Here is a 24,506-nt window from a genome sequence, read left to right as displayed (position 1 = left end):
CGATAAAAACGATAACAAAATAACGCTGAAAACCGATAAAAACCCTGAAAACTATACATTTCACACCTGAGCCTCAACTCTCGCGGCCCGGTACCAAACGACTCACGGACCGGTACCGGTCCGAGGCCCGGGGGTTGGGGACCGCTGGGTTAGACGACCAGAGTCGGGTGGATGGGCTCTGTCACTCCGAGCCCTGCACAGTGGAGGTGGTTTACTGAACCTGATTCCTCCTGAATGGTTTGGGAGGAGGCTTCTTTGCAGAGTTGGGAACACCTGAGTGACCCCTCCCTGGGAGACATCTGGAGATTTCTGCTTTGAATGCTGCTCCTCAAATGTTTTACGTGGGCAGACAGTGGACGGGTTAACACTATTGTTTTTAATGGGCTCATTTTTCAATGACTATGACTCTGCTGGTGTTGGAGACAGATTTCAATGGTTTTGAAAACAGAAGAGGAGCTTTGATGGACGATGGTAGCAACAAGCATCCATCAGGTGCTGAACACAGAATAATGAGCTCCGCCCAGGTGTTTCCAGGTACACGTCACATTACCGTAACTCAACAACAACGCTGGGCGAGAGACTCAAACGGTTCCTGAACGAACCGTTTACAGGTGGCCTGTGTGATGGATGCTCAGCGTTCCTTTAATGGTTATTGTAACCATTAAAGAAACCATTAAAGTTATTGGTATAGTTTAGACTTTTGTAATTCATCCATAATTTTTCGCTTCACTTGTTTTGATTCTATTTTCTTGGATTTCTCTGTTTTGGTTTCCCTTTTTAAAGGTGACCGCCCTAATAATTAACAGCTTTTGTGCTTCGTACTTTCCTACCTTCCTCGGTTTGCTGTTTTCCTGATTTTGTCCATCGGGTCCTCCTTTGGGGTCTTCATTAGCTTTATTTTTAATTTCCTTGCTTGTTAGCCGAACATCTCTCAGGTTCTTTGCCTCTGTTGCGCCTTTGTTTTCTTTGTATTTTTCCGGATCGTTGGTCAGTGGTTTCAGCGGTCATGTGCCGAATTCCACGCTGCATCGTAGTCTTTTCTTCTCGGCGCTCTCTCGGCTCATTACTTTCTCTGTTTGTGTCCACATCGGGATTGGCTGAGGAAGAAACCTCAGCATCGGGCTGACTCACCGTATTGATCAACACCCCCCCATCAACTCTCTGCAGATGAATTGCGGCCATTTCATGCTTTGGGCTCAGTAGAAATCGTATTTATTGCACCTATAAACGTTTTAATAGGCCATACTTCCCACAGCGTGAGATCGACTGACATGAAAGCCTGACTCGTGTTGCATATGCATGAAAATCTCCTCGGTTTCACATTTTATAAAGTTCTCAAAACCAAACAAAGAAAGAACATTTTTAACTTAGCAACAAAAGAATGTGGAGGAAAAAGCTCCATACAGCGCTGCACTCGGACCATATAGTGTATATAGAGGTTGTGGGTGTTTTTCTCTGTTTTGTTTTGGACTATTTCTGATCGACCCGAAGGCTGACTGCATCATCTGCTGCACTGAAAGACTGTGAGGTGGGTGGCAGCGAGGACTGCCAGGCTGACTTTAAAAAGAATATTTTATTCAAATGAGACCTCCTCATTGGAGAGGATACATCCTGAATATAGTCAATTGATTTAGCTGTTCGAGTCTATTTCCTGTGGTATGAATATTTGGTAATAATATGAAACTGTCAGCACATTGTGTTTCATGATACAACACAGCTGAGGCTTCTGCTGCTGTGGCTTTGGCCATTTGGCAGCAATAAAAGGGTAATGCGATTTTAGGTGACGTCTGTCACGAGGGGCAGAAGCTGACATGTGCTCTTCAACTCTGCAAAGAAACATCTAGTGACCACTGCGCTCACACCACCTTTCTGAACGGCAGAGAAACGTCTCCAGGCTGGAACAGGCCAGAGCAACGACTGGATGTCATCTTTCTGTGCCATTAAGCAGTGACAGACAAATTGCTGTGAAAATGGTGACAAGTGTGGATGAAATAAACACAGGTTGATGTTGTTGTTGACTCTGACTCAGGTTTCTTCAAACGTGTTGAAGAAAGAAAAAAACAGCCACAGCTTTGGACTCTGGGTCTGGCAGAAGCTCCAGTTTCACCCCAGCAAACGAGCAGAAGCATCACAAGCTGCAGAATAACGTGAAGCTGCAAATATCTGTACAGATACCACAGCCTCACACCTTTCGCTCTTGTATTTGTCCATGCAGTGGCAGTGTTAGACGATTATATGTAAAGGAAAGTTTTCATGTGACAGTCGAGGGAAAGACTGAGTCCACCCCTGATTCAACAGCTTGTAGCAGCAATAACCTGCAGTGAGGATTTTCTCTGTGACTTCGTCAGTCTCTCACATCACTGTGGAGGAGTTTTGGTCCACTCTTCTTCATATTGTTGTTTTTCGCTGCAGCATTCGTTCATGCACAGCTCTCTGAGCTCTGCAGCAGCTCCGTTCTTCTCTTCTTCAGTCGTTCTGTTGCAGATCTGCTGCTGTGCTGGGATCTTTGTCCTGTTGATGACCCGGTTTCTTCAGCTGTGGGACACACGGCCTCACACTGACTCTACAGAGGAGCTCATGGTCCACTCAGATCATCGTCCCTCCTCCACCGTGCTGACGGCTGGATGAGGTGTTTGTTTCCTCCAGATGTGCTGCTGTGCGTGATGGACGAACATCTCCACTGTGGTCTCGTCTGTTAAGATGCAGTTTTGGAAATATACACCACGCTGGTATGTTCTCTTCAGAGAGAAGACTCTTTCCCCTGAAGCCCTAAACGAGCCATACTTGTTCACTCTTTGCTAACAGAGGTCTGAGCTGCAGCTTTTGGGTTTTTTGGAGTTCTTCTGAGTTTTGCACATCTGACCTTGGGGTGAATTTTTTGGAACGTCCAGCGCTTGAAGACTTGCAGCTGAATGTTTTCAATTTGTGAATAATCTCCCTTAGTATTTGTAGACGGCCTTATAACCCTTCCCAAGATCTTTGCTGACATCTTTCCTCCTTGGCTTGGTCCAAACTAGCAAAAGTGCCATAAGTAGTGGTGCTCACACCGACTGATGATCCTTTAATTAAGTGCATTTAATAAGCAGCACCTGGCTGCTACTGACCTTTAATATTCTTAATTCCTATAGAAGCAGTAAGCGTGCCATTTACTGAGACTGAAAGTTAATAAATACGCTGTTTAGTGTGTTTTACAGAACCATGGACCAGAACAATCCTAAGGCAGGGTTGGGTTGATTTCTGCTCCTCTCTATCAGCCCATCCCAGCAGCCATGACATCTGGTCAGACCCCCTTCATAGCAAAGACGTCTATCAGGATGTCTGAGGCAGCAGTTTGTAAGAGGAGCTGTAGTTTACACCTTCGTAGGAAATTCTCTGCAGACGATCAGCATGTGAATCTAAATTACATTCAGCCACAGACTTCACACTGAAACAGCGGTCTTTGGCAGCTTAATGAAAAGTTGGAACAGAACGGGCGTTCTGCAGACGAGTGGTGTGGTCAGAAACATAATAGGAGCGAGGCACAGCATATTTAAAACTAGATCTCAGCCTCTCTTTGTAGGACAGAACAGCTGCCGGTCGTCTCAGGAACAAAGAGGCTCTGCAGAGCTGCTGCTCTATGTGCTCTGGGTTTGAGCTCAGGGGGGATTTCTGCTCAGCTCCTTGGATAGCTTTGCATCAGTGGGAGAGCAGGGCTTTCTGTCTGGCTCTGAATGTGCTGTCCATAGCAAACGACTACTTCTTTGCTGAAAAATTTATCCCGCTCCAACCAACAGGGGAAAAACTACAAATAGCACGCAGAGAACAGGAGTCAATATCAGAATTTTAACACTCTTCCTGCTCCGGAGAGACGAGCCTGAAACACGGCGTTGATGAAATTTTATGTGTCTGTCAGGATGAACAAACCAGGTCTGCAGAAACATCCTGCTTTGTTAACGTACTTGTTATCTCTGCCGACCACAACAAAACGCTGAAAGATGGCACCGAAACAAGCCGTCACTCTGGCTTCCCTACGGTGAAGCTCGGCTCCAGTCAGGAGGAGACGACCCAGCTCGGATCGGGATAGGGCAGATGAAACCGGGCCCACAGTATGCAATGCACGTAAAGGAAACATACTGGAGTTATTTATCCGTGGATTCTCCCAAAGCTCCATGTTCTTTCTTTACCGTTTCCCCCAAACAAACAGTACAGTGTGCTGCAGTAATGCTTTGCTCACAGCTTCATTATTTCTCCTTCTGTTTAAGCCATAATAAAGCTTTACACCACATTTACGAACAAAGTGTGAATCTCGACTTTGATAGTGAGATTTTTGCGAGGTCCTCATTAGTCAGGTCTCCATGGCAACGCTGACACGTGTGTGTGTGTGTGTGTGTCTATGATAAATTTGTTTTCAGGTTCACGTCTGTCCATCAGCCTACTGGGTGAGGAGCTAAAACTCTGCAGAGGGATTTAAAACACACCTAATTTTAAATAAACGATTGTAAAGGAATTAATTCATTATTAATTATATTAAAGAACATTTCAATCACAGGTTTAATGAGTCGAAGCCCTGATTTGGATCCCGCTGAAACATTTTAAACTTGTAGTATATGCAAGAACACACATATGGACACAGTATGACGCAACCTGCACACATCACACCTACAGGAGCTGCTCGACCGTCTCTGCACTCAGTGATGTCTCTGACACACTGTGCAACCAGGTAAAGATGGTGGTTGGTGTAGAATTCGGTTTTTTGATGTTTGGGACTGACTGCAGGTAGCTTCAGGTTTCCTGTCAGGAGGCAACCTGACTTAGTCTAATCTGGAGGGATCATTCAAACAGACTGTTGAAGGTTTGCAGATAATCAACATCCATTTTATAGAGTCAGACAGATGCCAACACGTAATCCACCAACAGTTTGGACCTGTGCAGGATATACTGGACAAAGGATGATGAAGATGGAGCTGCCAGCAAGAAGGAAAAGAGGAAGCCCTCAGAGGAGGTTCATAGATGCAGTGCAGGAGGCCGTGCAGATGATTTGGAGTGATTGTGGTGAAATAGAAGTTAAGGAAGAAGAAGTCTCTATCAGGCCATCACAGCAGCTGCAGCATCATCTGCAAAGTCATGTGTTTTTATACTGATGAAGATTAAGAGACGTAACCCAATACTGTTTCCTTCTGTGTATCGCAGACTGACATAGAAGTTGTTTCTACCAAAGGAGGGCATCAGTGTCACTGCAGTGAGATGAGTGCTTACTGGTCCAAAGCTGTTGCTGTCCAGACTGTGGCCGTGATGATCTCCCTCGATCCAGAAGTGACCATCTGGAACTCGAACATAGCGGTTCTTGTAGGCCAGAGTCCTGAAAAGATGGAAAATAAGAGAAACTTCTAAGAAAGCAAGAACTTTGTTTTCAGTCAGACGTTCATTATAAATTCATTCGATTTAATCGAGAAGACATTGTCGAGATGACCTGCTGACGTTCACGCCGAGCATCACAGTGGGAAAGAAAGCTGATGGAGGTAACTCTGAACTTGGCATGGTTGTTGGTGCCAGACAGATTGGTCTGACTGTTTCAGAAACTGCTGATCTGCTGGGTTTTTCCCACAAACCCATCTTTAGTGTTTACAGAGTGAGCCACAGTAATCCAGTAACGTGCCTTGCTAATGTCAGGGGTCAGAGGAGAGTGCCCAGATTGGTTCCAGCTGACAGAAAGGCAGCGGTAGGTCGAATAACCATTTGTTACAACCAAAGCCTGCAGAAGAGCATCTGTGAGTGCACAACATGTTGAACTTTGAGGCAGAAGTCCACACTGGGTGTCGCTGCTGCCAGCCTAAAGCTGCATTTCAGAGTCTCACCAGAACTGCAAAATAGAAAAGCATTGAAACATCTTTTGAGTCTCGACTTCTGCGGCGACATTCGGACGGTATGACGTGAACAACATGAAAGCATGGATCCATCCCGCCTGTATCAGCAGTTCAGGCTGGCTGTGGACTGACTGCAGGAGAGTTTTTCCTGGGTCCCAACTGAGCATAATTTAAACTCTGCAGCCGACCTGAGTAATGTTTCTATGTCCATCTCTTTGTGACCACAGTGAACCATGATGGCTCCACTCATGCTGAGAGGACCACAATTAAACTCCTCAATTCAAACACAGAAATACAACAAAATCAAATGTCGCCATTTATATTCAGACTTCAGGCAGCATTAAATTTAATGCAACACCAGCATTGGAAAAATATTACTGTTAAACTGCAGCGATGACAGCAACTACACCCATTTTTACTGATGCATGAAATAAATCAGGTTCCAAGTATTGATGGCAATGATAATAAAAGTAAGAAATGTTCACCAGAATTATGATGGTTTTGTAATTTCCACTGTTTGTTTTCAGTTCAGTTTAGGGTTAGTTAGTTATTTCAGTTATATATTTATATTTTATCACACCCAGCTTTATTCTTTGATTTAACTTTGGATATCTATGACGACCCGACTCAAAAACAGAACTGACTAGTTCTAGTTACTAGGACTGGGAATGACTAGGAACAAAGCTAGCGGGCTAACTTTAGCCTGCATGATGTTATTTTTTTCAGTCACAATACAGTAAAAATATAATAACTACTCACAAGGCAACTATACAGGCTGCCTGGATGGAGGCAAGCTGTCCAACTTGGACTGACTGCAGTCACTCTCACTTTCACACTTAAAGTTCATTTACTCTCTGAATCAGTTGATGAGGTTGTAAACTTCAGCCTTTTCCTGTAGTTTTTCCCCAAAACTGACAAAAACAACAAGTGAACCAAACAAGTCTCTTTAAACCAAGTGAGAATGTTTAGTCCATGTAGATCATTGGTTAAATGATCACCAAGCAATATTTGTTTGTGCAGACCTGCCATAACTGTGGGGGACTAATCCAACCGGAATAGTATGGTGGGGGGAGTTTGTTCTTCCGGTGCGGTCTGTGTGTTTTGTCGTGTGCTGGAGTACGCATTAAAGTTTCACAGCGGACTAACATCGGGAGTGATTATTGGCTCGTCGCATCACACGAGAGTGCTACATGGTGTCAGAAGTGGGTACGGACGTCACGCCAGCGCGTATGTTTATATCCCTTTCGGGGTACCGCACTGCTTTGTGCGCTGTGTTGGATTAGCCGCTAAAGAAAAAAGAAAAGAAAAAAGAAGTCGCCCCATCATGGCGGACGGATTTCGCAGACCTGACCCTCTGGTTTTTGATGAGAACATTGCCGAGAATTGCCGTGTTTTTGAACGGGAATATGATATTTTCATCGCCGCTGCTCACTCTGACAAACCAGCAAAGACAAGGGCTTACATTCTACTAAATATTGCTGGACCAGACGCCATTGAACGAGAACGCTCATTCGTTTATGCTCCTGCCGTTCGCGCAGCTGGTGCAGATGGAGAGATACTCACTGCTGCTGAGTCCAGAGAGGATCCAGAATGTTTGAAGGCAAAATTTCGAGAAATCTGCAATCCTCAACACAACAGAACGATGGAAAGATATAGATTCCACACCAGAAATCAGAAGCCAGGTGAGACACTTGAATCATTCATCAGTGATTTAAAGATCAAGGCTAAATGTTGTCACTTTGGGGACCTCACTGACGAGATGCTCAGTGATCGTATCGTCTGTGGTGTCATTAGCGACACGTTGAGAAAGGCTCTGCTAAGAGACAGCGAGCTAACACTTGCTAAAGCTATCTCGGTGTGTCGAATACACGAAATGACTGGAAAAAACAGCAAGACACTAGCTACACAAGCTACCAGTGTCGACGCAGTAAAGCCCATTCTGAACAGCAAGCACAAGCCTAAGCCCCTTTCATTCCCACAGACTGTCACCAAATGCTCCAATTGTGGAGGCAGCCATGCGGCCAAGCGAGACAAGTGTCCAGCATTTGGACAACAGTGTCACAACTGTAAAAAACTGAATCACTACAAAAGTTGCTGCAAGTCTAAACCACGCAGCCATCACAGAGCCCACCCTAACAGACAGACTGCAAGGCGGCTTGTGAACGAATTAACAGTGAGTGAGCCACCACTTCAGGATGAAACGTTTTACGTGGATGGTGTAGAGCTTGACAGACAGATTGACTGCATCCACACTAAAGCTAATAAAAAAGATGAGGGATTTGTCACAATTCACATAAATGGCGAGCCCACTGAGATGAAAGTAGATACAGGAGCAAAATGCAATGTCATGTCACTCAAGACTTTCGAAACAGTGAATGGCGGAAGACAGACAGTCAAACAAGAGAATCCTGTGAGCCTTGTTGCCTATGGAGGCACGAGAATTCAGACCACTGGAACTGTTACACTCCCTTGTTGCTTAAAGAAGCAGTGTCACGCGTTGCCTTTCTTTTTGGTGGATAGAGAAGTGCAACCGCTGCTAGGATTTCGAGCATGCATGGAAATGGGCATTGTGAAAATGAGCCCTGAGGTCCACCAGATCAGCACAGAAAGCAGCACAGATTTCAGCTCTCGCATATTCACACAATACTATGACCTGTTCAGTGATGAACTGGGGGAACTTCCAGTCACATACTCAATGATGCTAGACCCTGATGTACAGCCTGTGGTCCGTCCAGCTCACCGCATCCCCGTCGCGATGCAAGAAAGAGTCAAAGCTGAACTTGAACGCATGCAACGTATCGGCGTTATAACACCAGTCACCGAGCCTACTGACTGGGTGTCCTCAATGGTGGCAGCACACAAGAAAGACAAGCATGAGATCAGACTGTGCATAAATCCAAAAGACCTCAACACAGCGCTTCCTCGGTATGGTTAATTACCTTGGGAAATACATACCAAACCTTAGTGAGATTGCAGCACCCCTAAGGAAACTAACCCACAAGGAGACTGCGTGGTGCTGGTTCCCACAGCACCAGGAGGCTTTCGACCACCTCAAATCATGCCTCTCCAGCCCGCCAGTATTGGCGTATTACAATGTCAAGGAGCCAGTCACACTGACATGTGATGCATCATGCTATGGGCTGGGTGCCGCGTGTTTGCAAAATGGCAGACCGGTGGCCTTCGCCTCGCGTGCTCTCACTGACACAGAGACGCGATATGCTCAAATAGAGAAGGAGCTCCTCGCCGTGGTGTTTGCCTGCACGAAGTTCAAAGATTATGTCTATGGCAAAGCAACAATCATTGAAACCGACCACCAGCCCCTGGTGACCATAATGAAAAAGCCAATCCATGCCGCCCCTGCCTGGCTCCAGAGGATGTTACTGCGACTACAGAGTTACGACATCAGTCTGGTCTACAAAAAGGGGAAATACATGTATCTAGCCGACACCCTTTCAAGAGCCCCGCTCGCCCCGCTGTCACGCTGCCCGGTTGAACACACTGATTATGAAGTGATGACAGTGAGCTACATCTCCACTGCTCGCCTGGAGGAGCTAAGACAGCACACAGCACAAGATGATGTGCTACAAGCGCTCAGCACAGTCATTCAGCGAGGATGGCCCAGCAGAGAGAGCCAAGTACAGCCCGCTCTGGCTCCGTTTTTTCCATATAGAGATGAGCTCAGCATGGAGGATGGGATCATCATGAAAAGCCACAAACTGTCATTCCCCATCCCTGCACAAAGAGTACATCAACATCGTACACAAAGGCCATCCAGGTACCGAAGCAACCAAGCGCAGAGCTAGGAGTGTCATTTTTTGGCCAGCAATGTCAAAAGACATCGCAGAAGAGCTGCTCTCTTGCACTGTGTGTAACAGCACTAAGACACGTCAGCAGAGAGAACCGCTACAACTGCACCCTGTTCCAGACCTCCCATGGTCAACGGTGGCTGCTGACATTTTTACCTGGCATGGAAAACAATACCAGGTCCTTGTAGATTCCTATTCAGGATGGATTGAGATTGACCTTCTCCGTGACTTGACCACAGCAGCGGTCATCTCCAAGCTAAAGAGACACTTTTCAGTTCATGGCACACCGCACACGCTCCTCACTGACAATGGCAGACAATACACTAGTCAACAGTTTATTGATTTCGCAAAACAGTGGGACTTCACCCATTCAACCAGCAGCCCAGAGTTTCCACAGTCAAACGGTCTTGCTGAGAGAGCGGTGCGCAGCGCAAAACACCTCATGGAAAAATCTCACCGAGATGGAACCGACGTGTTTCTTGACCTCCTAAACCTTAGAAACATTCCCCGTGACACACAACTAGGCTCCCCTGCTGAACGCCTCATGTCTCGTCAGACACGCGCGGGCATTCCTGTGTGCAGCAAGCTGTTGGCACCCATTGCAAAAGACACAGGACAGATCTGTGACCGACTTCGCGACAAAAGACTCAGACTGAAGCGTCACTATGATAAGTCCAGCCGCACGCTACAGCCGTTGCAAGAAGGACAAGTGGTCCGCGTGCAGACAGAGAAAGGCTACGACAAGCTGGGAATTGTGGAAAGGAAGAGCAAGGAGCCACGATCCTACATCATTCAGGTCGATGGAAGAACCTACAGGAGGAATCGCCGCCACATCCTCCCAGTGGCAGAACCGCCGCCGCCACCACTCCATGACTATGACCCTGAGTGCGAGGACACTAACCATTCTACAATGGACAGTTCCACACTCACACCGCAATCACACACACGCTCAAACGAAGATTCACAAAACATATCCTCTCCTCAGCCCCAACCTGCTGTGCAGGTGCCCGGCCAGAACATTGTGAACCAGACACCATACACTACACGTGCAGGTCGCATCTGCAGACCCAACCCAAGATACATGTAAATGGAAAACACTAGGAAGCCTTAGGTGTAATCAGTTTGTTGTCAGTATGTTGAAATATGATGCTTACTGGCTATTTGCATTTTTCATAATTGCTGTTATGTTAAGGTGTGGGGTTACTCCGAGCAAAAAACATTGTTAAGTTAAAGTTGTGTTAAGAAGCACTGTTTAGAAACTTGTGAGTGAATTAGTTTTGTTAGGTGCTACAAGCTAAATGGGAAAGATGTAGATCATTGGTTAAATGATCACCAAGCAATATTTGTTTGTGCAGACCTGCCATAACTGTGGGGGACTAATCCAACCGGAATAGTATGGTGGGGGGAGTTTGTTCTTCCGGTGCGGTCTGTGTGTTTTGTCGTGTGCTGGAGTACGCATTAAAGTTTCACAGCGGACTAACATCGGGAGTGATTATTGGCTCGTCGCATCACACGAGAGTGCTACAGTCCACTTATCCGCTCTTTAAATCTGACGTCATTAGCCGTTTCTGGGTCCAAACTCCACTTCAGGTCCCAAAGTCAAACGAACACTGCGCCATCACTGAGAGTTACATAATAAATAAAATGATCAGCGTTGCTGTTTTACCAGGTGTAACAATTAAGTTTAACATCCAGGCATCCATGAAAACAAGATTTATGAGAGTTAGAAGTTAGCAGGAAGTTAGCTTGCTAGCTTCCACCTAAACATGATATAGCATGTTCTGACTGAGAGATTTCTGAAAAATTCAAACATACAGCTCTGCTATCACTTCCAACATAAATGAAGACAGAAAACTAAACAGCAGTGACGTTTGTAGGGTTACTGAAGTTTGGCTAGCTGGTATATAACGATGTGGTAAATGGACTGATTCTTATATGGCGCTTTTCTACTCTCCCAGAGTACTCAAAGTGCTGTATACACTTATTCACACTCATACAAGCACTTCTCTATTCAAGTGCAATCTAACCAACATTCACACAACTTGGGGTTAGTATCTTGCCCGCTATGGGGCTCCCCCCATAGCTGTGTCGCTATGTGATCGCTAGCAACACAGCTATGTTAGCATAGCATAAACACAGTGAAGCTGGAGGATGAACGCTAACCTTTTTCCACTGGATAAAAGTTAACGTGAAGGTTCCTGATGGTTAGAGACAAATGCAATCGCATGGCAGGATGCTGTAAACGGACCAAACTTCAGTCAGGAGAACAACTGAGATAATCCATCAACAATAGAAGGTTAGTCATTAATATACTGCTGCATGGGCTGGGCTGTAGTTACATCATAAGGGTTTAAAAACTGAGCTTTAAAATGACAGATCACTGACTGTTTTGAGGGGCTTGTTCAGATTAAATAGAACAAGATACAAAACATTAAAACATGTTAAAAACACAACAGCCTTAATAAATGCAGGGTAGTTTGGGCTGGAAGCAGGATTCATACGTCATCACTTAAAGACCGGAGTGGCCAGACTGCATTAATTCTACTGCTAGCTGCTATTCCACACTTACCGTTTGTGTACTCTGCACATATACGGTACCTGTTGTATCTCAGATTGCAAAACATACCCAACTACAGGAGGGCGCTTAGCTCAAATTGCAGCATACACCTGGTAGCTGTGTTGGATTGAGTTTGGATCACATTCACAACAAACTGCTCTGGAGTTCATTTGAAACCTGATCGAGATGTGTTTTTGGTGCACACCAGAACAACTGTAAACTGATAGCAAACATATCTTATCATCATTTCATTGCCTTAGTGATGCACTAAAGTCACTCTGACGACTGCAGCTGACTGCGAGTTGTTCGAGACCTGGTCCTCATCTTCAAAGGTAACATGGATGCAAGTTGTTTGCACACGGTTGGAATCATTTTGATTGTGTTACGGTCTCTAACTGTAGCATTAGCTAATGTTAGTGGTGTTGCTGGTATATCTCCAAAGGTTGATTCTGTTCATCTGGACGTAGCGTTTTGTGGGAGAAACGTTTTGTCATCATCCAGGTGACGTCTTCAGTCTCAGCTGACTGCAGGTTTCAATCTTATAAACAGGACATTTGCATAATGACTGAAACCAGCCCACTGAAGGAACAATGGGCTGGGAGGTCAGTTCCTTAATCTTAATTATGCAAATTCTCATGACCATTGATTAACAACCACTGATCAAAGACCACTGATCAATGGCCATGAGTACCATTCACAGAGAGTTGGGGAATGGCTGCAATCACAGCATTGTAAGATGGTGACAGATGTACCCTTAGGCCCCTCCTCCATTCAGAGATGGTCTTCCCCTTTTCACGTAAATGTCCTCCTTGACTCCGCCCTCAAACCAGCGTTCCTCCCTGTCCAGGATGTTACATCCTCATCATTGAAAGAGTGTCCACTGGCCTGTAGGTGTAAATAGACTGCAGAGTCCTGGCCTGATGAGGTAGCTCTTCTGTGTTGTAGCCAGAGGTTGTTTGGACCCGATCCTTGGGGTGGACTAGTTTTGGGCGCAGCGTGTTTTGGGGTTTAAAAGCCACAGAGACCTGGTGTTTAGAAAAAATGCGTCTCAACTGTTCCGATACTCCTGACACATATGGGATCACTATAGGTTTTCGCTTGGGCAGCGGTTGTCCTTCTCTCCTGGATCGGCTGGAGCTTTCTTTAGGAGCCTTTCCAGCCCACCAGCTCACCCTCATCTTCAGCCTCATCTTCAGCCTCTTCCTATGTCAGGCAGCCATCCCACCCTGTCTAAACTCAGCCACAATCATCCCAGTGCCGAAGAAGTCTCCCATCTCTAGCCTGAAGGGTTAGCGCCCTGTGGCCCTCACTCCAGTAATTATGAAATGCTTTGATCCTGAAGTTGGCAGCATGGTGTTCAGAGAACAACCTGGCACTGAACACCAAGAAAACCAAAGAGGTCCTCTGGGGAGGTAACCACATTTACTCAGGGCCTTCTTGATGTGATGATCTTCTGCCCCTTGGCCGCTGTATCTGTGGGGATGGTGTTCGCTCTGTGTTGTAGCGTCCTGATGACACCCAGTTTGTGCTCCAGTGGATGATGAGAGTCAAACCTTAAATACTGATCCGTATGTGTAGGTTTACGGTACACGTCAGCTTTTAGATGTCCCCCATTCCTGATGGAAATCTCTCAGTCTAAGAAGGCTAACCTGCCACTTTTCATATCCTCCCTGGTGAATTTGATGTGTCGGTCCACCAAGTTAATGTGATCCGTGAATTGTGGTTTGGGGATTTACTTACCTGGATGATTGAGAACTCAGAAGTCCCAAATCCGAGAAGTCACAGGCTGTTTGAGGTGACCGTAAGCTGGAAAATTTCTTTTTACTGCTTAAGAAAAACCCTGAAACACTGAAGTGCGTTTCCTGCTTTTAGCATGTTTCAGACTTTTTGTATTGTGCTTTTAATCTTAACAGGAGCTCACAAAATGATCTCCAGCGGTAAACTGATCAAAGTGTTCATGTGGGAAGACAAAAAAAAGCAGATGAAAATCAGGAGAGGATAGCCGTTAACGTTTTCATTGACGGTGGATCAAATTATCGCCTTCATTTCATTATCCTTAATCATCAGCCTCCAAATCATCTCCTGCAGCGTCACTTCCCTCCGTCACCTTATCGCTCAAACAAAGATCTGATCAGAGGATTAAGCCTAACAGAGGTGGTGGAGGGGGGGGCGGTGCTCATCTCGTCCTGCAGCCGCTTCAGTTAGCTCGTCGCGTTTATGAGGAGAAGGTCCGACGCCCTTCATCATCCCTCTGGACTGTTACGAGGCTGTTGCAGCCATGATTTATCATCCAGCTTGGGAACATTGTGAATTATAGCCTCAGTGACTTTTTAAATGGAAATTTGTCTGCAATTCCTCACGCATGTGTGTGTGTGTGTGTAGGTTGGTCCTGCAGGCTGACCAAAGAGGCCTTGGATACATAAATATTGATTTAGCCATAGCAGCTGAATTTACTGACTCGCACAGAAAAAGAAATAAGAGAAAACAAGCTGGGACCTTTTTGCAGAAATAAAAAGGTTGCAGTTTATATGACACCAATTCTCTGCTACATTTGACAAGGAATGAGTATGAAATCTTTAAAGAACCAAGGACAATTGAGTTTACTGCATTTAGTCTTTCATTCGACTCAGCTCGGTGTGCTGTGGTGATGAATCAGAGCTACAAGAAAAAGAAATCATCATCATTTGTGGTTTAAAAATCCGTCCCAGCAGTTATTTTTTGATGAAATGTAAATTTTCTAATTAACCTTTTTTCCATTAACATGCCCGGCGTGCTTCTACATCAATTAGTGCGTTCTCCACGCGTACCTTTCAAGTGAGTAAGAAGGTGCGACCTTGATGTTATCTCCACAGCGAAATTAGCAGCAGAGCTGTGGCCTCCCAATCTGTTTTTAATATCTTTAGTGCCTTTGAGCAGAATTTCACAGAAAACCTAGAGAAAGCTGCGTCTTAATAATCCCAGTTTGGGAAAATGCTGCATTAGAAGCACTCGCAGCTACACTGACTGAGCTTTTACAGTTAAACTGCTTCACAAGTAAACTTACTTTCATATCTGTCGGTGTCTGGTTTTCTTTGAGGTCTTTCCGCATTACAAAAGAAATTAATATGCATAATGTAAAAGGTATTTTACGGCTACAAAGACTCTCCCAGAGAGACGAAGAACATGCATTTTATAAATATACATATAACTGGATAAATGCTGCATTAGAATCTCTCAGAACTGACGGAGCTTACTGCACTGGCTTTGAGCTCTTTGAGTAAAAACGTAACACATAGAGTCATGTGGAAGTCTACATGTTTGACTGATCCTGTTGTTACAGCTGTGTGTTGTAGTTTGTCATGTATGCATCATGTGGTGTATTATGTAGTTTGTGTACGGACCAAATCTGGGGTGGATGATGCAACAGTCTCCATGCTGCAGAGAATGCACTGTGGATAGTAACGGCTTCATGGTGAGGATTGCCTTTGATTTCTCAAGCACATTTAACACCATCCACCCAAGTCTCCATCCACTCATGACGAGCACGAGCGTCAGGGTGATCCTGGGCTTTCATGACATCTTTGAACTGGTCTTTTTCCAGCGTGGAAAGACTGTACAGCATATATCTTTAATGACTTTAAGAAAAACAGTTTGGGGGTTTTCTCTGATCCCCACGAGTCAAAGGTATACATATAGGCTCAGATATATACATATATGCCTACTAATATATGGTTAAATAACTCTTAGCAAGTTGCTCCTCAACCAGATGTTTTTGGTACCCATCAACATCATCCCGGAATAATCCAGTCTCATATTTTTCCACACTTCTTAGCAGAATTGGAAAACTGTCACTAAACTGTCCATGTTTCAGCCATCTAGCTGTTGATTTGAGAAGTTGAAGATTTTAGATTCATTATTCCATCCACTGTGGCTAATGTACCAGGACCACTGGCAGCCAAACAACCCAAAGCATGATACTACCGCCACCATGTTTGACAGCTGTTATCCATCATGGATCATGCTGACACCCTCTGCACCGCTCATCTCACAGAATGAACAACTCCACCCAGCATGACATCCTGGTTCCTGCTGTGGGAGTGAGTTGCTCCAAAGTTTCCTGGAGTAAGTTTTAGTGGTGGAAACTCGAAGAGAGAAAACAGGCACCCAAAATAAAGAGATCTGACTCAGACCGTCCAATTTACCTGGTAACCGAGACACAAAGTCAGAAAAGAATCATATGTACAAAACAATCACACAACTGCTTGAGAAAAGCATGATCACAGAGTCCATTCATGCTCAAAATGATCTCATCCTCATCTAAAAATCTCATATTTTGGCTTCGTGACTCACACACAGCTCCAAGAAGCCTGTGATCCACTTTTTTAATAAGAGCTTCAGAAGTCTTCCGGCGTGTCCCCAGACTAACCTGAGACGGGCAGGATCTTGTTTCGGAGGGCTGAACTGGGACACACTCGCCCCAAATGTACTTATCCACAGAGAAATGACAAAAAGAGCACAGAGTGACGCCACAGACGCTACAAAGTGCCTCATCATCACTGTGTGAACACAGCAGTGGATTTTTCACCGGCTCTTCTCCACAGAGGGCTGGTGTGCGTCACTAAGATGACGAGGGAGATGTTCCACTCACACACAGTCACATTTTTACTGTGACACACACCTCCTTCCATCAGTGTTAACAGCAGCTGATGGATGTTACAGCAGAGGTTGGGAGGAGTTTAATGAGGCCGAGGTGGACAGCTGCTGAGAGATCCACACGCTGGATGAGGTCAGGTAAACCTGCTGCCTGCGCTCCTCAAGGCCAGTTCAGATGATTAGGTGTTTGGACCGGACACGTTGATAACGATCGTTACATCTCCATCTGTTCGTGCAGGGAATTTCCAGTGCTAATAAAGTTTTCCACTAATTTCCCCTCCTAACGAGTCCGCGTGTCTGCTCTATGATTTCTGACATCGGCTGTCAAACACTACAGACACGGCTCAGCATAATTGGATGGAAATATGTGCACTGAGAGATTTACAGGTGGATCTCAGCATGTATGGATTCCTGAACTGTCCTGAGTAAAGATCAAATCGAGTACTAAAGCTGCCAGAGACACAGGATTAGCTCTTTCTGGAAGTACTTCTGATAAGAACATGTGAACTCTGAAAGCTGGTGCTAAATTCATGCAGCTCTGAACAATAATTCATACAAATAAATACTGATAATTAGACATGCTTTCAGAATATTTACAGATTCTAACTTCACTGTAGATGTTATGTAAACATAAATGGTTGTTTCTCTCTGTTAGCACTGCAATACACTGGTGACCTATCCCAGGTAGGGATGGGTACCGGTATCCGGTGCCATGATGGCACCGGTTCTGACATAAACGGTAGTAACCAGACCGAAAAGCAGCGCACATTTCGGTGCTTTATTTTCCTGAGCTGTGATACACTTTAGATTCTAGCCAATCATTTTACGTTTCCGAGGATAGTAGGCGGGTCCAGGTACGTACGTTCTTTTAGAGCAGAGCTACAGATTAAAAATGCCCAAGGCGAAGCGGTCAAAGTCTGGCTGTACTTCACAGCAAAAGATGCAAACTCAGCAGCTGCAACAAGTGCTTTAAGCTGATACTGTGATACTGTCAAAGGAGGTAACACCTCAAATCTGATGAAACACCTGGCGACGCATAGCGTTTTTTTAAAAGCCGAGAAATGCGCCGTATTTGATAGCTTGCTGCGAGACCTCACACCGAGCACATCTACTGCGGGTGTGGTGCCTGTTATCGGACCCGGAGTTAGCAACATCCCCCAAAAACCCGAAGAGGAGAGTCCTGGCCCCTAGCCCTGCCAGTGTAGCAGAAATGATGAGGATGATGATGCAGCAGCAGCCGTTCTTCTCTGCGTGAGTAGCTTAATGTTGTTCGTGTGTAATTTACGTTGAGTAGGCTAACCACGTTATTACATTAATGCATGTAAGGTGAACTAGCAAACACCATCATAGCTACATGCAGCTGTCTTCTTGTTTGATGGCAGATACTCCCTTCACCCTGGACAAAAAGGCTAAAATGACCAAAGAAAAAGTGGAAAACAGTTAAACATGAGAGGTTTTTGGACAAAGTTTGTGTTTTTTCCATTGTTTAAGCTGCTTCCAGCCAAGAGTGATACCATATATGCCCCATAGCTGCAGAAAAGGCTAACATTGTTATCTTTTTACAAAAAAAACAGCTGAACATGAGAGGTTTTTGGACAAAGTTGGTTTTCTCCATTCTTTAAGCACCGGCACCGTTTCAAAAGTACCGGTTTGGTACTGGTATCGGATAAAACCTAAATGATACCCATCCCTAATCCCAGGTGTACTCGACCTGGGCGCCCACTTCCGATTACAAGGTGACAGCACGAGTTGGCTGGCTGGAACTGGTCTCTACTCACAGACAGACCGGCAAAGGTTTTAATAATAATAATTGCAAACATATTTCGACCTATCAGAGTCAGTCTGCACCGACGACTGTGACTCGTCTGCGTTGCAGTTCTCAGCTCGTTGCCTTCTCATTATGAGCTCCTTTGTCATTCTGCAGTTAATTCTCCTCTTTCAGAGCTGCTTTAATTCTTGATGTTGCAGATTCAACAAGGAATCATTCCTCAGAGATTTTGGTCCGTGATGACATCACACAGTCACTGATAATGAAAATCTCCCATAAAATCACATCTTAAAGGCGCTCTACTGCAGTGGTCACCAACCTTTTTTGCCGGTTTATGTCCAACAATATTTTCACGGACCGACCTTTAAGGTGAGATTATTATACAATTTATTCATAACACATGGGAAAAGACCCAGGGAAACTGAGTTAACGATAAAAACGATAAAAACCCTGAAAAACTAAAATTTCACACCCGAGCCTCAACTCGGTACCAAACAACTCACGGACCAGTACCGGTCTTTGGCCCAGGGGTTGGGGACCGCTGCTCTACTGGACTGAGATCTGTGCCTGTGGAATTAACGTGGGTACAGTGAACTCATCGTTATGTTCCATGCACAAGAGTGTGGCGCGGTGTGTTATCCATCAGAAGGAGAAGGGATGCACATGGTCAGCAACAACACTCGGGTAGGCTGTGGAGTTCTGAGCGCCCCGGTGTACCAGGAAGATATCCCCACACCATCACACCAGCAGCAGCCTGACCTGTTGACGCAGGGCAGGATGGAGCCAAACTCTGCTCCTACTATCTGAAGCTCGCACGCAACGTGTTTCCATTAGGGGACCGTGTGAACTGTTTCCTGAGTTTCCTGTTCTTAGCCGACAGCAGCGGACTCAGTGTGGTCTTCTGCTGCTGTAGTCCATCTGCTTTGAGGTTGCTGCCATGTGATTGGCCGTTTAATGTACCAAATAAAGTAAAGGTGTCGACGAAGAATTAAAATGAATCTGCGTAAACACAAAAGACAATCTTTAGCTCGTGTGATGATCAGAGTATCGATTAAAGGTTTTGGCAGACTTCTCAAACTGCTAAAATCCTCCAGCGTGTATATCATCTCCATCTCCTGATTCAGATGGTAACATCACACATGCAGCACCCACATGATGCATCAGGTCACATCAGCTAACTGTGAAAGAAAGCGACCGCGCTCTGACAGGCAGCACGCACCAGCCTGCCAACCAGCAAACACCATAGCGAGACCCTGCAGCAGCGCGGCAGACACTGAGAGGAAGTGGCAGATCGTACTGCCGCGTTCACGTATCATAACACGCCATCGTCATGTGATTCAACCTGGCAGCTGTTGGAGTCAGACGCCTCTGTGCAAATTACAGGTCACCTGCTGGTGATGGGACGAATAATTAACCAGCCTGTGATGGGTTTCATATCAGAGGCTGATGACGCTCAGCCCGTACCACCCTATCAGGTGAGCATAAATCACAGCTGAGCCCAGAAACGCCCGCCACATAGAAACAACAGCTTCACAGACTCCCCCCCGAACAGCCCACGCTGCTCGTAAATCTCCCGTTGGTGCTGTCAGGACACACAAAGTGCGACCTGCGGCCTGCTGCAGGAGAATGGGCTGATCTGAGTTAATAGCAGCACATCAATAAAGTTTATTTGTCTGTTAAAGCTTTAAAGGTCTCCTTCCAGCAGGAAGCACTGACATGAAGAGTCGCTCCAGCTCCAACAAAGCGATTCACACAATAACACGTTAAATAATGTCTTCATACGGGAAAGAAGTCTTTAATTTGCACATAGAAAGCTCACGAGTCCTTCACCAGTTTAAACTGCAGACGAACTTTTATGGACCAAACAACCAACACCCTCATATGTTTGGAAGACACTCGAGGTTAAAGGGCAAATTTACAACTAAAAGTCACCATGCTCACTGTCCTTGTTGCAGGATGTGCAGAATGGTGAGATTGGCTTTACTCTGACAGAGAACCAATCACGAACATGGTGTTGGTCAAAATGCTGAAGCTCAAAAATGAGACTTTACTGACCAGCTTTTACATTTGTAACATGGTTCATAGCTGTGATGCCACATTTTAGGTTTAAGTGCCATTAATTTTCCATCCAATCAAATGTGTATCCTGGTCTATGCCGAAACACTTCACCCAGGAAATGTCCAGGAGGCATCCTATCCTATCAAATCACCTCCAATGTTTTCTTCCCTGAGCTAAACACCATGGATCTCATTCTGTTCAGTCAATACTCGTGCTCGTGATCGGGGTAAGTAAATAATTCATTAGCTCTGGTGCTACGATGCTCCACCCGATCTTCTCTTCTCATGAACAACATAAACTTCCTGACTCTAGGTGGCAACTTAGTGTGGACTTTTCCAGCTTTTCAATTTTGACCGTCTGGATCTTGGTGTTCAGAAACCAGACATGAAATTTTAATTTTAATAACAGGTAATAACATGGTATACCATGGTCCCTTAACAGGAGTAAATTAATATCATATCAGAGTGATTAAGCACAGAGTCCTGCAGCCATTTTCCAAAAGATAAGAAAGCCATAATAACTTTCAAAATTCAGCATTGCCCTACCTGCAGAAAACTAATCTTCAAAGAAATAATAAAACAATTATTAACCATTAACAAACCTCTTAAGATTACTTTAATTAACTGGGGCTGAAAGTTGAACCAAAATAAATCTAAAATCAAACAAACCCTCGTTTGGATGCCCCCACTACAGGGGGATCTGGGAAGGTCCAACTGGTCTCCCTTCTTAAAGATGGGAACCACCACCCCAGATCTCCACGCAATGTTGTAGCGGCGTGTCAACCAAGACAGCCGACAACATCCAGAACCTTTAGGGACCCAGGGTGAATCATTCACTCCAGGGACCAAGCAGCTGTTTAACTGCCTTAATGTTGGTTCAGGTGGTGGCCTCTAGATCACACTGGAGTGGGTAGCAGTTGAGTGTGAAGCGGCATGAATGAGAATTAGCACCTGGTTCTCAACTGCAAATGGGTGGAGTGCCCACTCTGGGTGGACGATACGTAAGCGGTGCCGGGCTGTTGTGGTGACGAGAGAGCTGAGAGTGAAAGCAAAGTTGTTGATTTAGCGGTTGATCTATGTCCCCACCCTCACCTGTGGTCAATGCAGCTCTGAGTAGTGACCGAAAGAACGAGATTATTGTGGCGAATCCACTTAGCCAAAAAATGGATCGGACATCAATTGTAGAAACGATAGTCTTTATATAAGGCTTCAAAAAGGGGAATGTACAACAAATAAACTGCTCGACATCAGAGCAACATATAATGGCTTCCCGAAACTTTCTTTGCTAGCTAAAACCTGAGTAACTTTCATCTACCACAAAGGATTCTGGGAAACGCAGTTTTCTAATGAAATACCTGTTAAATGCTCCCTTTTAGCAGAAAATTAAATCTATAATTAACAGCTCTCACTAAACATGTGGCTAGCAATTAAATCACTTACAAAATAACCAAAATGTTGTTATCAAACAATAAACTGCGATAAAGTTACAACAGAGATCGTAGATCGAATTGGCGCAAATCAGCTGAAGGGTAGCTGGGCTGTCCTTAGAGACGGGGTGAGGAGTGGTAGTCCAATAATCACACAAATGGCATAGTAACTCCAACTTTAATGGTCGCCTTCTTTCGTACAACGACAGAAAAAACTGACCCTTCAAACTTCTACCGCCCCTTTTCCCGCCTGCGCGTAGCCATGCCAATCCCCCTACTGGACACTTGCGCAGTAGGACACATGCATCTTAACAATCATTAAAGAAAACAGATTAGAACAATTTATTTTTTCTTTTTTTGAACAATATAACAGCTTAACATAATATAACACTCCAAACTAGTGTTTAAAAAAATGTTTTTTTTTTCCATGAGTGTTACTTTTTATTTTTAGTCATTAATAATGGATTAGATTTATATAGCGCTTTTCAAGGTACCCAAAGTGCTTTACAATGCCACTATTCATTCACTCTCACATTCACACACTGGTGGAGGCAGCTACGGTTGTAGGCGAGGCTGCCATATCGCACCATCGGCCCCTCTGGCCAACACCAGTAGGCAGTAGGTGAAGTGTCTTGCCCAAGGACACAACGGCCAGGACAGAGAGCCCGGGGATCGAACCGGCGACCTTCCGGTTACAGATATGCTTCCCAACCCCCTGAGCCATGGTCGCCCAAGGACGGTAGCCCTTTCAGTCCTTTAGTTGCCATTCCCCTTCTCTCAGGGCTCTTAGCAGTCCAAGTGCTGATGTTCCCACTTTTGTGAGGCAGTTAGCAAGCTGCTCTTTGGTAGATGTCCATATGATGTGCTGAATAGTCCCTGTGTGTGTTCTTTGATGCTACTGATGTTGAGCCGAAGCCTCTTCTCAGTTACAGATTTTGTGGCAAGATGTTGAGTGTACCATCACCAGTGGTGAGCTCAGAATAGAGTGCAGCCAGAAAAACAGCACTGTCGAGCCCATCAGCCAAAGTCTCTCCTGCTAGTGTACTCCATACCACCCTCCTGATCTGTCTGAGAGGTTTCCCATCGAGGAATCACTAAACACCACTAATTTGAGGGATTTTTTTTCACCCAAGAACTGAAACCTCAGCGTGACCTCCTCCGATTTAAGTTTTCTGATCAGTTTGTTTGTGCAGTGCATTTTTGTTTTGTGCTTGATGCCATGATGGAAATGTCACACATGATGTTGGGTCTGCTCTGTCTTGCTACCCACAGTATCTGTCCAATCTTGGATTTTAACACGTCCATCTCTGTATCTGTTAAAGGAGCCTCCCGCTGTGGTGCCTTGGTGGGATCAATAGGAATAGGCTGTAGGTTTTTTACGTACGTATCTTGTTGTAGTTGTATTTCATTCTGAAGCGAGTGAACCTCCATCCCGATGTAGTTGAAGCTGTTATGTTCTTCTCATCCAACTTGAAAAGCAGCTTTCAGTTTGGGGATGACTACTGTGGAGAACATGTCTGAGCCACCCCACATAAAGTCATCTACATGACTTGCAAGTACCCCTGTCACCTTACAGAGATCATCCAGCCAGTAGAAGACAGCCGGCTCGACTTTTGACACTGTGCCCCCGAGCTTCTGCATGCATTTCACCTTGTTGTACCAGAATAATGAAGCATCTGCCCGGCCATACACACATTTATTCAACTTCCATATAGTTCCTTTGCTCTGTGCTTCTTCAGGTGGTCGTTTATACACGTCTCGGGTTAAATCTTTACCTTGCAGAAAAGCTGCTTTAATGTCCATAGGGTTCAGTTTCCATTGATTTTGACATATGACTGCTATGACCATCTTCAGCGACTCGGAGGAACATGTTGGTGAGTCTTTGGAAAGTTCCTGAGTGTTTATTTCTTCAAAGCCTCTTGCAACCAGTCTAGCTTTGGGTACAATGCCCCCTGGTGTTTCCTCGAGTGTGCATATCTACCTTGTTGATATACATTTCTGACCTTTATCTTTCTCCACCTTCTTTTCCAGTTGTCAAGTTCAGTTTGTTTGGCTTGTGAGAAGATGTCTTCCTTCACCACTAATATTTCATCTCTGGTTTTATCTGTGCATGACTTGGCATCTTCAAACCGTGTCACTTGAAGGTTGTTTACTTGCTCCACATTAATGAACCCATGGATCCAGCAATTTCCTCTGGCTCACTGTATTCCACGTTGTACCACTTTCTGTTTTTCCCAGTGGCTTTTCCTGCTCGACTGATTATTTTTCCAGCACGTTTGACCTGTTTCTTTGTCTGTGTATTTAACTATTTGTCCAACTTCTATCCAACCACTATCTGTGGTTGAGTGAGACAGTGTGGGATCTCTTTCTCCAGGTTGTATTGGATCGGAGGACTCTTCGGTTTCTTCCATGTTCA

General features: G+C 45.1%; 1 protein-coding gene across 1 annotated transcript in view; it reads right to left on the bottom strand.

Moving 5' to 3' along the window:
* Nucleotides 1–24,506, bottom strand: part of immp2l (inner mitochondrial membrane peptidase subunit 2) — a 222,847-nt gene that overhangs the window by 4,275 nt on the left and 194,066 nt on the right. Inside the window, exon 5 of the mRNA XM_085165425.1 lies at nt 5,236–5,338. Within this exon, the coding sequence (XP_085021551.1) occupies nt 5,236–5,338 (103 nt within the window). The remainder of the gene's footprint in view (nt 1–5,235; nt 5,339–24,506) is intronic.

The sequence above is a fragment of the Neolamprologus multifasciatus genome, chromosome 7 (genome assembly GCF_963576455.1).
Source record: "Neolamprologus multifasciatus chromosome 7, fNeoMul1.2, whole genome shotgun sequence".
In the NCBI taxonomy this organism is placed as follows: Eukaryota; Metazoa; Chordata; class Actinopteri; order Cichliformes; family Cichlidae; genus Neolamprologus; species Neolamprologus multifasciatus.
Note: the sequence above shows the minus strand (reverse complement) of the source record. Positions and strands in the feature narration are given on the sequence as shown.